The sequence below is a fragment of the Podarcis erhardii genome, assembly GCF_964252035.2.
Source record: "Podarcis erhardii genome assembly, chromosome: 9".
Lineage (NCBI taxonomy): Eukaryota > Metazoa > Chordata > Lepidosauria > Squamata > Lacertidae > Podarcis > Podarcis erhardii.
Genome location: NC_138512.1, coordinates 60,263,023 through 60,275,513, shown reverse-complemented (window position 1 = coordinate 60,275,513; position 12,491 = coordinate 60,263,023). Strand labels below are relative to the sequence as shown.

The 12,491-nt window shown below is 43.4% G+C and overlaps 2 protein-coding genes across 7 annotated transcripts in view; one reads left to right on the top strand and one right to left on the bottom strand.

Annotated features, from left to right (window-relative positions):
* Positions 1-12,491, top strand: part of RAP1GDS1 (Rap1 GTPase-GDP dissociation stimulator 1) — a 104,030-nt gene that overhangs the window by 88,825 nt on the left and 2,714 nt on the right. For 5 of the 6 annotated variants that reach the window (XM_081876895.1, XM_081876896.1, XM_081876898.1 and 2 more), the window contains 6 exons: positions 135-266; positions 835-969; positions 4,776-4,901; positions 6,957-7,096; positions 9,148-9,274; positions 10,991-11,119. In XM_081876895.1, coding sequence (XP_081733021.1) covers positions 135-266; positions 835-969; positions 4,776-4,901; positions 6,957-7,096; positions 9,148-9,274; positions 10,991-11,119 — 789 coding nt within the window. The remainder of the gene's footprint in view (positions 1-134; positions 267-834; positions 970-4,775; positions 4,902-6,956; positions 7,097-9,147; positions 9,275-10,990; positions 11,120-12,491) is intronic. The other variant, XM_081876897.1, reaches the window with a different exon arrangement.
* TSPAN5 (tetraspanin 5) overlaps positions 9,683-12,491 on the bottom strand; it is a 90,692-nt gene continuing 87,883 nt past the window's right edge. Inside the window, exon 9 of the transcript XR_014160312.1 lies at positions 9,683-10,206. The gene's annotated coding sequence lies outside the window, so the exon portion shown is untranslated. The remainder of the gene's footprint in view (positions 10,207-12,491) is intronic.

Genomic DNA, 12,491 nt, shown 5'->3' with positions numbered 1-12,491 from the left:
TACCACCCTAGTGTCAACAGTATAGTCGCTACTGTACCAGGTGGATTTAATGGCTTGACTTGGCCTGAAGCAGCTGTAAAGATCCATATTTTTCATACTTTGTCCAAATGTACTTTGTTTCTTTCCTCCCCCAGATGAATCAATGCAAAAACTATTTGAAGGAGGAAAAGGAAGTGTTTTCCAAAGGGTGCTTTTGTGGATCCTATCTAATAGCCATCAGCTGCAGCTTGCAGGAGCACTGGCAATTGCAAATTTTGCTAGAAACGGTAAAAATCATTGAAGTTCACACTCCAGCTTGTTGTCAGCACTAAAGTTTAAATAGCACTTGGGGCAGGGAATATATATTTGTTGGCATAGTGCATTTTATGGTGGGGATTATAAGCAGCCGAACAGAGATCCGACTCTCGGAAAAATTTTGTTTGTTTGTTTTCAGACCTTAAAAATATAGCCACCTTGTAGGACATTAGTACTTGCCAAACATTAGGTGGGACAAGGCGATGGTGTCCCCACAATGCACTGAAAGGCAAAGGAATAGGTAAACAGCCATGCATGTCCCTCGTGAATTCTGTTTTCAAAGTGATTTGAAGAACATATGGAGTAGGGGAGACTGTGCATTTAAATACATATGGCCTAGGCAAAAAAAGGAAGAAAGAAAATTTGGAAAGCAGGTAAACAGTGTCTCAGACTCTTGTTTCGTCTTCCCAGTTCTATTTTAAATGATGAACTAGTGTCGCAGAAGAGCAAAATTTATTGCTGAAAGTTTGGGTGGAGGAAAAACACTGGTTTTAACAGAGAAGTGTTTTATGCATGCTCTGATGGTCTGGTCTTGCGCAGATGGAAACTGTATCCATATGGTGGATAATGGCATCGTTCAGAAGCTGATGGACCTCCTGGACAGGCACGTAGAGGATGGCAATGTTACCGTGCAGCATGCAGCACTGAGCGCGCTCCGAAACCTCGCTATTCCTGGTAAGCAATTTAGTATGTTTCCAAACGCAGGACCAGCTCTGAGGAAAAAGGGGTGTGTCAGTGTATGGGGTGGTGGAATTCTGCTCCTCCAAATTGTGTGTCCTGCTGCGTATCATTAGGAAACAGTTTAGCACAATCCTCTACAGGTTTACTCAGAAGTAAGTCCTGCTGTGTTCGTTGGGCTTACTCCCTACTAAGTGCACTTAGCATTGCAGCCTTAACCTCGTTTTCCTAATGATTAATACATGAGAGATGAACTGGGTGGCACTAACTATGCTCCTTTATCTCTAATGCGGGGAGAGAAATACTGGGCGACCTCACTTGGTAGTGTAAGGATTGCAGTGCTCCAATCCTATCACGAGCACTTATGGGCAAATGTCAGATAAATACCATGTTATGTATATTATGTTTGTATTATAAAATATAATAGTACAGTACTGTATAAAGAAGAGGAGGTGGAGATGCAAGTGGCTGGATTTGCTATAAAAATCAGGAGCAAATTTGGCTGCCAATCCATAAGGCAGCGCCCACTTTGACTTTGTTTATGAGATTTGCATATAATTGAATTGACCCGTGTTGGGTTGATGGCAGACCAGATATAATGAAGTGTGGGGGAAACAGCCAGAGTCCCATCAATTACTTTTCTCTTCTACATGCATCTCTGTGCAGCATTACATCTCTTGTTTTTATTTCTCTTTGAACTCCTGTTAGGGAGTTATTCAGCTGTGAGCAACCTATTTACTTTCCAGGTAAATAGGTTGTTCCAGGCAGCCCTGTTCAGGGAAGTTTTTAATCTGTGATATTTTAGTGTATTTCTGGTTTTTATGGAAGCCGCCCAGAGTGGCTGGGGAAACCCAGCCAGATGGGCGGGGTACAAATAATAAATTATTATTATTATTATTTCCAGGTCTATTTGTATATGTTTATGGTACAGCTAAGGGTTATTAGAGCAGCAGATGCATTCTATGTGTAGATACACACATGCACCCACAAACATTCTTATTCTCCCACCTCATTTCACTTAAATCTTTTTTTTTTAAAAAACAAACAAACCAAGATTTTGAGAAGAGGTGCAAATTACTATCAAAATTCCCTCAGCAAGGAGGAAATACAGCTCAGTGAAAAGTGCTTGTTAAAAATAAAGCATAAGCTTCTGAGGTGGAAATCTCTGCCAGAACAAGCAACATCTTGTTAGCCCATGTTCGAAATGCCATCTAACTTCTCACTTTTAATTAAAATACATTCTGGAGCAAAGTCTGTCTCCTGCTTCACACGTGGGGGTAGAGAGCCTCACAAGGGTGGAACAGGTGCAGTCGCCAAGAACGGCGGAAGAGAGGTCCCAAGAGACTGAGCAAAAAGCACAGGCTCCTTGTGATGTTATAGACAGCTGTTTGCAAGGTGGATTGTTTGTCATTCGCATAATAATGATTATGACTGGAGGGAGATGATTTGCATTCTTCTGAATTCTGTGTTCATAGAACAGCACCTGTCTTAGGTTCACAGCAGATCGTCCTTGTCTCTTCAAAGCACTCTCTCTCTCCTCATGTTGCAAACACACACACACACACACACACACACACACACACACACACTATACTGCATCCCTTTGTGTAGGCACTACGTGTGTTGAGCCTTCGGCATGTATGTTTGCTGTCAGGACTGGAGTCAGATGCAGGTCGGCATGAAAGAAGCAGAGCTCTGTTGTCAGTGAAGTTAACTCTTTAGTCAAGGAAACAACATACAGCTTAGCAACCATTCCCAGTAGGCCCTGCCCCTATGGAGCAGTTGCCAGGACTGCCTTCCACCCTTTCTAAGGCTCTTCCTCTCCCAGATGTTTCTCAAGCAGTCTCAAATTGCGTCTGCACACCCGTTCTTGTCTCCTCATTATCCTGCGCATTCTTGGGGACTAGATGAAGGGAAGGGGAGCTTGTCGCAGCAGGAGAGGGATCAAGCAGCCTCTTGACCCCTCTTCTTCAGCCTCGGGGTCTGAACTGCTCTCTTTCACCAGCTCTTCCTGCTCACTAAACCCTGTTGCCCCTTCAGCATCCAGCTCCTCTTCCCAATCTTCTTCTCCCTCTGACCTCCTCAGTGTCCCACCACGACTCCCCTGGCTCTGAGCCTATCTCCTCTGGGGTTTCCCTTGGGAGTTTACTGGCTGGTGCCTCCCACTACCAGTCCCTGACACTTGCTCAGTCTATCCAGTTATTTGTGTGAACTCAGGTTGGTTCTTACGCCTTGCTCATGTGACCCACCTCCCCAGTCCCTTTCCCCTTCTTTTGCAGGGGATGAATCGCATGAGTGGGGTGTATCTCTATATACACACGCATGTGTATAATGTTGGCTTGTACTAAGTGTCCCATACATACAGCAGGGTGTACAGATGCAGGGCTCATTTCCACATCCCTCTGCACCTGGAACATACACCCCATTTTAAAAACACAACACAGTCATCATATGCCACAAACCAATAGGGTGCTTCCTCCCTTCTCTTTTCCTCTACATCTGTGGTCTATAGTGAGTATAGCCCAGAAATCTACAACCTCCTTTGGTGAAAGGTGCAGGCTGGTTCTAATATACCTAAGTAACTCATAAATTTACTTGTAAATATGTAACTTCCGCAACTGGAAGTCACCACAAACAATAGTCTCAATGAAACGGAAGGATACAGCAGTGCTTTATTGATCTGAAATATTTCTCAGGACTCTGCCTTGCCCTGCCCCACCCTGGCCCCCAAAAACATCCTAGGCAGGACATATTATTTGATTATAAAAAGGTCCAGAAGCTACTAAATCAGCCAGAGGCTTCAAAGAGGCCCTTAAAGAAAAGAGTCAGAAGCAGACAACCTCTAGGTTTTAAAGGCAGTCTAAGTCAGTCTAAAGCCTAGAGGCATGGTGCTAAAATAATTTTAAAATAGATCAGGAGGTTGAGGAAGCTAGAGGCCAATAGAGCAGGATATGTGTGTCTTTCACAGTTTGACATCTGTTCATCAGTAGAGCATACACTGGTTAAACATATCGTGTCAGCTTTTCTGAACAGTTTGACATACAGGGAACTACATATACTTACACAGTTAATATAACATAAGAAAGGAGGTAATAGAAGTTTTACATAAAGTTTTCTTAGGTAGGTAGAAAAGCAAATTTAACATAGCATAAGGCATTAAATGGACTGATATAGGATGAACTGATTGATATATGATACAGAATGTATATGACACCTGTCCTGAAAGACCTACATTGGCTCCCTGTACGTTTCCGAGCACAATTCAAAGTGTTGGTGCTGACCTTTAAAGCCCTAAATGGCCTCAGCCCAGTATACCTGAAGGAGCGTCTCCACACCCATCGTTCAGCCTGGACAACAAGGTCCAGCTCTGAGGGCCTTATAAACAATTATTTGACTTTTAGAAGACATCTAAAGGCACCCCTGTTTAGGGAAGTTTTTAATGGTTGACATTTTACTGTGTTTTTAATATTTAGTTGGGAGCTGCCCAGAGTGGCTGGGGCAACCCAGTCAGATGAGTGGCATATAAATAAAAGAATAGCAATAATAATAATAATAAACAATGTGTTATATTAAACTTTTTTTAAAAAAAAAATCCTACTACTCAAATGGGAGTAGAATAGGACCAGTCTTGCTTCCTCTGATCATCTCCCCCACCCCTCACACAACTAAGCCCTCTAATGTTGCTTTCAGAGGCCTTTGGAAAAGGTGTTTAAAGGCTGCCTCAGGACTAAATCTCTTCACACAGTGTAAGTGTATCATCTCCGCAGTGCCTCTCAGATAATATCTGTTCTTTATTCATGCAGTTGTAAATAAGGCGAAGATGCTGTCAGCTGGCGTGGCAGAAGCCGTTTTGAAATTTCTCAGATCCGAGATGCCCCCTGTTCAGTTCAAGCTGCTGGGGACGTTAAGAATGTTAATAGATGCACAAGGTAAAATAAATTGTTCTCCTGTATTAAATGATTCTGCCCTTGATCTGTTGCTATGTTCCTTATAGAAGAAAAAGGGGATTTCAAGAAAATCCTTCAAATAAATTGAATGCATCTGTAAAGTGAAAAAAGCATGGACTTCTTAAAAACCTGTGATGGTCCGTTATTATCTAAGTGCAAGTTTAAGCTTTTGATTTATTGGCATAGCACAGCTTGCCTCAGCCAGTGTGGCATGCAGTGAATATCTGAAGTATATTGCGGCTTCAGGTGTTCCAAAAATCCTCTTTTCCTACACATGTGAACAGTTTTGTGAAATAGTTAACAATTATCTCAACACCTTTTATTTTTAAAAAGTGATGTTTGAGGCAACATAATCTATTGAACTTCTGCAAGTAATAAATGCAGATTGCCATAGTTTCATGGCAACTGAATTGCTTACACCGAGGACTTCATGTATCTTGAAATCCTTATCATCAGCAGAATTACAAATTTCCTCCATGCAAAAAGGGAGTAGCGTTTGGAAGGCTTTCAGCCAGAAGTAAACAATAAAGAGCTTATGAGTTTACAGAATATTCTTGATCAACTTCTGTTAAGTTTGTGTTTGCCTGAGATTCTAGGGTGGTTGGTTGGTTGATTGGTTTGAAAAAAGTGTGTGTGCCTTAAAATTCCAGAGCTAGTTTTTGGAAGTAAGAGCAGGGGGCTAGGGAAGATTAAAAAAAACTAGAGTCAAGGGGAAAAGGAAACTATAGAAATTGACATTTACTATGATTTTGAATTATCACAATTTTGAAGTCAGCACACCATGGATATAATGAGCAGCTTCAGATTATTTACATTTTAGTACAAGGTATTAGAAGGAATTTGCTACATCGTGTGGAACTAAAATATTCAGGTTAGCAGGGCTGCAACCCTTGTTTCATCCTGTATTTACAGCAAAATACAATTTTATTATACTGCTTGCCACTGTTTTGGACAGGCACGGATGACAATTTTTCTCTAAAACAATATAATGGTTCCTAGAGGAGACTCCAGACATCTTCCTTTAACTGTCCCCACCTGACCTTCAAGACTCGTTTTTGTACTGACTGCTCGAGAACCAGTAACACAGCTTCCTTTCTGAAAAACCCACTTTTTAGTACCTTTGACCCTGCTCACTCCAGACCTTTTAACCTACCTCCGGGTGGGCATCCTCAGACCCTGGTGGCCAATTGTGACCCTTCAAAACTCTGTGTCTGGCCCTTGGGACTGTCCCCAGGCCACACCCCTCACCAGCCCTTCTGTACAACCTTGAGCAGTGTCCTTTGACTGGGATAATCTTTCCCTAAATGAAATCCAGTTGGTGTTGCTCTGCTAATGGAAAATACCCATCAGCAGAATTGGGAATTGATTATTGGCTGTTCCTCTGTCCCAATTGGTTTCGGAAGGTTTCTTCTCAGCAGATTTTTGGAGTGGGGGCCAGACTGCTTAGGGAAGGAGAACCCCCCCCCATCCTCCTTCCTCATTCTGCTAATGAACATCTTCTGCTAACAGAGCAACACCAACTGGATTCTGCCCATTGCTATTTTTGCCTTCTATTTGTTCAAAAAGGGACGCGGGTGGCGCTGTGGTCTAAACCACAGAGCCTAGGGCTTGCCGATCAGAAGGTTGGCGGTTCGAATCCCCTGCGACGGGGTGAGCTCCCGTTGTTTGGTCCCTGCTCCTGCCAACCTAGCAGTTCGAAAGCACGTCAAAGTGCAAGTAGATAAATAGGTACCACTCCGGCGGGAAGGTAAACGGCATTTCCGTGCACTGCTCTGGTTCTCCAGAAGCGGCTTAGTCATGCTGGCCACATGACCCGGAAGCTGTCTGTGGGCAAACGCTGGCTCCCTCGGCCTATAGAGCGAGATGAGCGCGAAACCCCAGAGTCGTACCTTTACCTTTACCTATTTGTTCAAAATCAGGGTTGTTGTTTTCTTTCCCACCTTTCAGGAATGTGGGGTCCTGGGGTTTTGTTTTTGTTTTTTTAGAACAACAACTGCTGCTGCGTACTGAAAAAAATGCCATCTTTGTTATATGTAGCAGAAGCTGCTGAACAACTGGGGAAGAACGTGAAGCTGGTTGAACGGCTGGTGGAGTGGTGTGAAGCCAAGGACCACGCAGGTGTGATGGGAGAATCAAACAGACTACTCTCTGCTCTTATACGACACAGCAAATCAAAAGTAAGTGACTCCTGCAAAAACCACAAGGCTGTGAAATAAGTTTTGTGTTGCCAAAGCAGCTTCACTCCTCCGAGGCAGATTGCTCCCCTTGTAGAGGTAAGGATCTGAACCACCTGAGGTGGTGTGGCTCGCCCGAAGTTATCTTGTCAGCCTACACTAGCCTTCCCCAGTCTGATGCTCTCCAGACGGTCCCTGGTAAAAGATGATGGGAGATGTAGTCCAAAATATCTGGAGGGCAACTGGATGGGGAAGGCTGGTCTAGGCTTTATTTGTTACATGTGCAACATTGGACCATTGCGATGCAGAGCTGCTCCCTCTGTGTTAGCATATAACAACCTGTTTCTGCACGTGAGACGGCTTTTATGGTGTAAGATTCAGGTGTAAAATTACCTGGATTCTGGGAATAAATTCTCAGTGTGTATTCAGTTGCATCAACAATTATAGTTGTCTTCCCCAGGGAGGTTAACCAGGTCCCACTCTTCTGTTTGCTTTGCTTGTTTCCTTTGCATGCAAAATGTCACAGCACAATCCCTTTGAACACTACGGAATATAAACTATCATAAGCACATTCTGTTTTAATGGCTTTCAGCTTGTGGCTTGAACACGGAGGAGAAGCACAAAAGGGGTGCGTGCGTGTGTGTGCGCATGCTGTTTTCATCACTGTTGCATTTTCCTTGCCGTTGCCTTTCACTTAATCATCTCATTCAGTCAAAATATCAAATCTACTTTAAATGCCAAGGCCGTGGTATCAAACTGTGCTGTACTTAAGCTGAAGCTGGAAAATAAATGTGCAGAAATGTAATTGATGCCTACTGTTCCCGGAGTCGCAGGTGTGTGTTTTCACATCTGCAGCAGTGGCGCACCGAGAGACACATGGGCCACAACACGAGCGGCTTCAAGTGCTGTTCTGCTTTGTTGCTGGTTGCCTCAAAAAGCTTGGGGGCAAAGTGATGGGGTACTGCCTTAACTGTGCACTATGTGAGTACCCTCCTTTTGTCTGTCCCCAGTCGTCCAACCCAAGAGCTTCATTTGAGTATTACAGAAGAGGATGAACTTTTCTCCTGCAGTTTGTGGCCTGCGGGGAACTTGGAAGGTTCTGAATGAAAAGGCTGCTACAGGATTTAACAACTACAATATGGGCAGGGGCACTGCCTCTGAGAAGCTACAGCAATGATTTGACTTTGATGTCAGTTGGTTAGAGTGTAGTAGTACTGGTAATGCTGATCCCCTTATGGGCCACCAGCATATTCCTGCATTTCAGGGGGTTGGAGTAAAGGATCCTCAGGATCCCTTCCAATTCCATGATTCTATGTGATGCAGGGACATGTGGGCAGTGCTGGAGCCAGCCCAGCATGGTATGGACTGGATTCCTTGGAGTTCCTTGGCTACTTGCCTGTCTGGAGAAGTCTGATCCGCCTTTTGGTGTATAACTTAGCATCATTTGACCTGGAAGTCACAGTTAAATGGGTTTTCAGGTGTTGTGGAAAAAAAGCTTTGCCAAAGACCCTGGAAAGCCACCACCAGTCAGAGTAGACTTGGGCAGCCTTCTCTAACCCAGATGTTGTTGGACTAACTCCCATCATCCCATGACCATTGACCATGCTGGATGGTCCAATGGGAGTTGGGAGTTGAGTTACATCTAGAGTTCAGCTTGGGTCTCCAGCTGTTTCTGGACTACAGTGCACATCATCCCTGACCACTGGTCCTGCTAGCTAGGGATGATGGGAGTTATAGTCCAAAAACAGCTGGAGTCTCAAGGCTGGGAAACCCTGATCTAGAAGGTGCCACCTTGCTTACTGATGGCATAGAGAAAACTCTACTAAATGAACCAGTGTTCTGACTGCTTCATATGTTCACTTCTGAGTAGGTGGGAGCCAAATATTTCAAGTTTTATTTTATTTTATAATAGCAATTGTAAACCACATACACTCTAGTTATGTGCATAATATATCAATATAGTGTACGTTATTGAATTGTTCTGTTTTGCTTATCGGTAGCAGACTGTCGTCTTTTCCTCATGTCCTGCAATACTTTGCGTTGTCTTTTTTTAGGATGTAATTAGGACCATTGTTCAGAGCGGCGGTATTAAGCATTTAGTTACCATGGCAACTAGCGAACACGTAATAATGCAGAATGAAGCTCTTGTCGCCTTGGCGCTAATAGCAGCTCTAGAACTAGGTAAGTATCTCTATGGTTAACACTTTGTACTCAGGTCTCTGTTGAAGGAGAGGGAGTAAGTCAGGGTTAAGGCATGAATGAATAGTGAACCGCTTCTTGGTGAGGGTGAAAGCGTAAGCAAGTATTATTCAGGCTTCACTGCAGATATGGGCAGCAAAATGGGCTATGGCACCTGTTTCCAGGTGGGTGTGGGGACAGGGAAACCCATAAGTGAGTAGCAGTATCAAAGCCGACAGCCAATATGACTGTGTCAAACCTCACACAGTGACAGGCCGCTTGGATGTGTGACTGAAGCCTTGGCCTCTCGCCACCATAGCTCAGGACTCAACGCTTCATAAATAAATTATGCCTCTTTTTCATAATTGCCCAGTGAAGTATTTCAGACAAAGTAAGCTTTAGAAAATGTAGTCAATATAAGAACAATATTGGATGTCTTTCGTTGTTTCATCGTTATATTTCCCATCTTTTCTGTAGTGATTTGAAATGACAAAGTTTCTGGGGTTTTCTGCCAAGTAGTTTCTCTTTAGGTAAATGACGGGGGGGGGGGAGAGAAAGGCTGTAGGGGATAACAAGGTCAAAAAACGATTCTTTTGGTTCAAGAGGAGAGGTGACCTTAGGGGAGAGAACAGGATATAGGATATAGGAATAGGATATAGGGAGAGAATTTATTGCTGTATTTCCCATAGAGACAGAATTAAGATTAGAGGACATGGGCTTGTTTAAACCTCCTCCAACAGATTTTTTTTTATTATTTTTATTTTTACTTCCATTGACTTTTTGAGGGGGTACATTCTACTACTCCAAGCCAAATTTCCTTGTATCTTGAGCGAGTAAAGTACCCTCAAAAGGAGGAAACATATTTCTGTTTCCATGGATCACTTTTTCTTTGGACTACCCCATGGGCTATTCAGTCATCCAAAGCTCTTCATTGGCTGAAATAAAAAAGTAACCCAAATTCAGGCATCTGTAGGGAACTTAATGGCATATTATTTTGTCCCCGGCTCTTTTGACATTCTTAAAAAGAAAATTATGTATTGGTGGTTAAATGTGCTTCCTTCAATCAGTTTTATTGGTAGTGGGAGATTACCCACAGCATGTTACATTGACCGGGGTAAACACACAGAAGGATTCATTTGGAACTTGTGGGATTTTTGTTTTTATTTGTCCCAAACAGAGGATATTGTAGCCCTTCCTCTGTGTAAATTCTGCAATTGAAAGTGTGCCTCCAGTGGACTTTACCCCAGTTTCTTGGAAGGAGGAAGCTATCCCAGTAGACGAGACATATATACAGTTGGCTTTCTTCAACACAGTTATGCTTCCCTCCCTGCTTTCCTTAACGATGCAATATAAATTTAGATTCTGTTCAATTAAGCGAGGCATGTATTATTCTAGTACAAAGAGTGCTGTGGAACCATATGTCAGTAAACCCCACCCCAAAGAAAAAAACAAAAGGAACCCAGTCCTTCAGATACAGATAGGTAGCCGTGTTGGTCTGCCATAGTCAAAACAAAACAAATTCCTTCCAGTAGCACCTTAAAGACCAACTAAGTCAGTTCTTGGTATGAGCTTTCGTGTGCATGCACACTTCTGAAGAAGTGTGCATGCACACGAAAGCTCATACCAAGAACTGACTTAGTTGGTCTTTAAGGTGCTACTGGAAGGAATTTGTTTTCCAGTCCTTCAGAGTTAAAGTTCCCATTTTGTTTCGATTCACAGCCACAGCAGAGAAGGATCTTGAAAGTGCTCAGTTAGTGCAGATTCTACACAGGCTGCTTTCGGATGAGAGGAGTGCACCAGAAATCAAGTACAATTCCATGGTGCTGATCTGTGCTCTTATGGGATCAGGTGAGTCTTTCCAAAGCTCTGCTTTAAGATCATCTTTCAAAAAGTCACAAGGGTTGTACATTACGTGCCCAAGGCTGACACACAAGCCTGTTGTTGAGCCAGGAGTGGCATGCAGGTGACAGATCCAATCAAGTCTATTTGCAGCAAAGGCTGCAAAGAAATAATCATCATTGAACATAGCAGTGAATGCATGCTTATTCAGACAAGAGGTCTCATGGAAAGCAAGGGGGCTTGCATTCAAGAGATGTTAGTTTTTTAACTCTTCCTGCAAAAGTTTCCCACAAGTAGAAAACTAGCACATTGAAGACAAAGGTACCCACCTCCTATTATAATCATCTAATACAGGCAAGGAGATTTTAGAGAGAGGATATTCAAAAATGTGATCCCACTCCTCTAGTCTGAAGTAAAAGCACATTCTACCTCCATGAGACCCTACCATCAGACTCTGTGTAGACCACTGCATACTTACGACTAACTTTAGGTGGACTGGTGCTTCTGTATTAGAAAACCAATCCCTGAAACTATTAGCATAAAGTATGGAGCTACTGGTATGCCAATGAAATATGAGGGCTGGTCCATATGATTTCAGTATCTCTTCTACAGCATTCATTACAAAACAAAAGCATAAGAATGATGCATTCGCTCAGACCCATGGAGAAAGGCTGTAGCTTAGTGGTGAAGCTTGTGTTTTGCATATAAGAGAATCCACATCCAATCCCTGACATCTCTCTGACTGGGAGAAAAAAAAATCTTGCCTGAAACCCTGGAGAGCTACTGTGAACCAGGGATGGGGAACCTGTGGCCCTCCAGGTGTCCTTGGGCTCACAGTCCCATCATCAGCACCAACAACCATGGCCAGTGGTCAGCAATGATGGGGGCTGGAGTCCATGAACATCTGGAGAGCCATAGGTTCCTGGTGTACCAATCGCCCAACTGATATAAAGTCTGTTTCCTATCCAGGGTTCCCCCTCTCAGCCCAACACTGACTTGCAGTTAGAAAGCATCTCATTAAAAGGGGGGAAAGAGTTTACGCTATTTTTCCAACAAGTCTGGGTTTCTCATTTTAGCTTGTCATCTAAACAGCTCCCGCGAAGCTTGCTTCTTAACAGTCCTATGAAATTGGGGGTGGGTGGGTGGGCAGCTTCCCAGCCTGCTGTCTCTCTTGTGTGGTGTTTTTTGTATCAACCTTAAAATAATCCTTTTCGCCCCTTTAGAAAACCACCCATCCCCACCACAAAGACTGCAGTCAGTCCACCATTCTAGGTAGCTGGGATACGTGCTGTAGCCATTGGAGCCTTCAGTCTTGACAAAGAATTATTTCTGTTGGGTTTGCTGCCGCCTCTGCAACTCAGAGAGCTTTGCTGTTCCAACA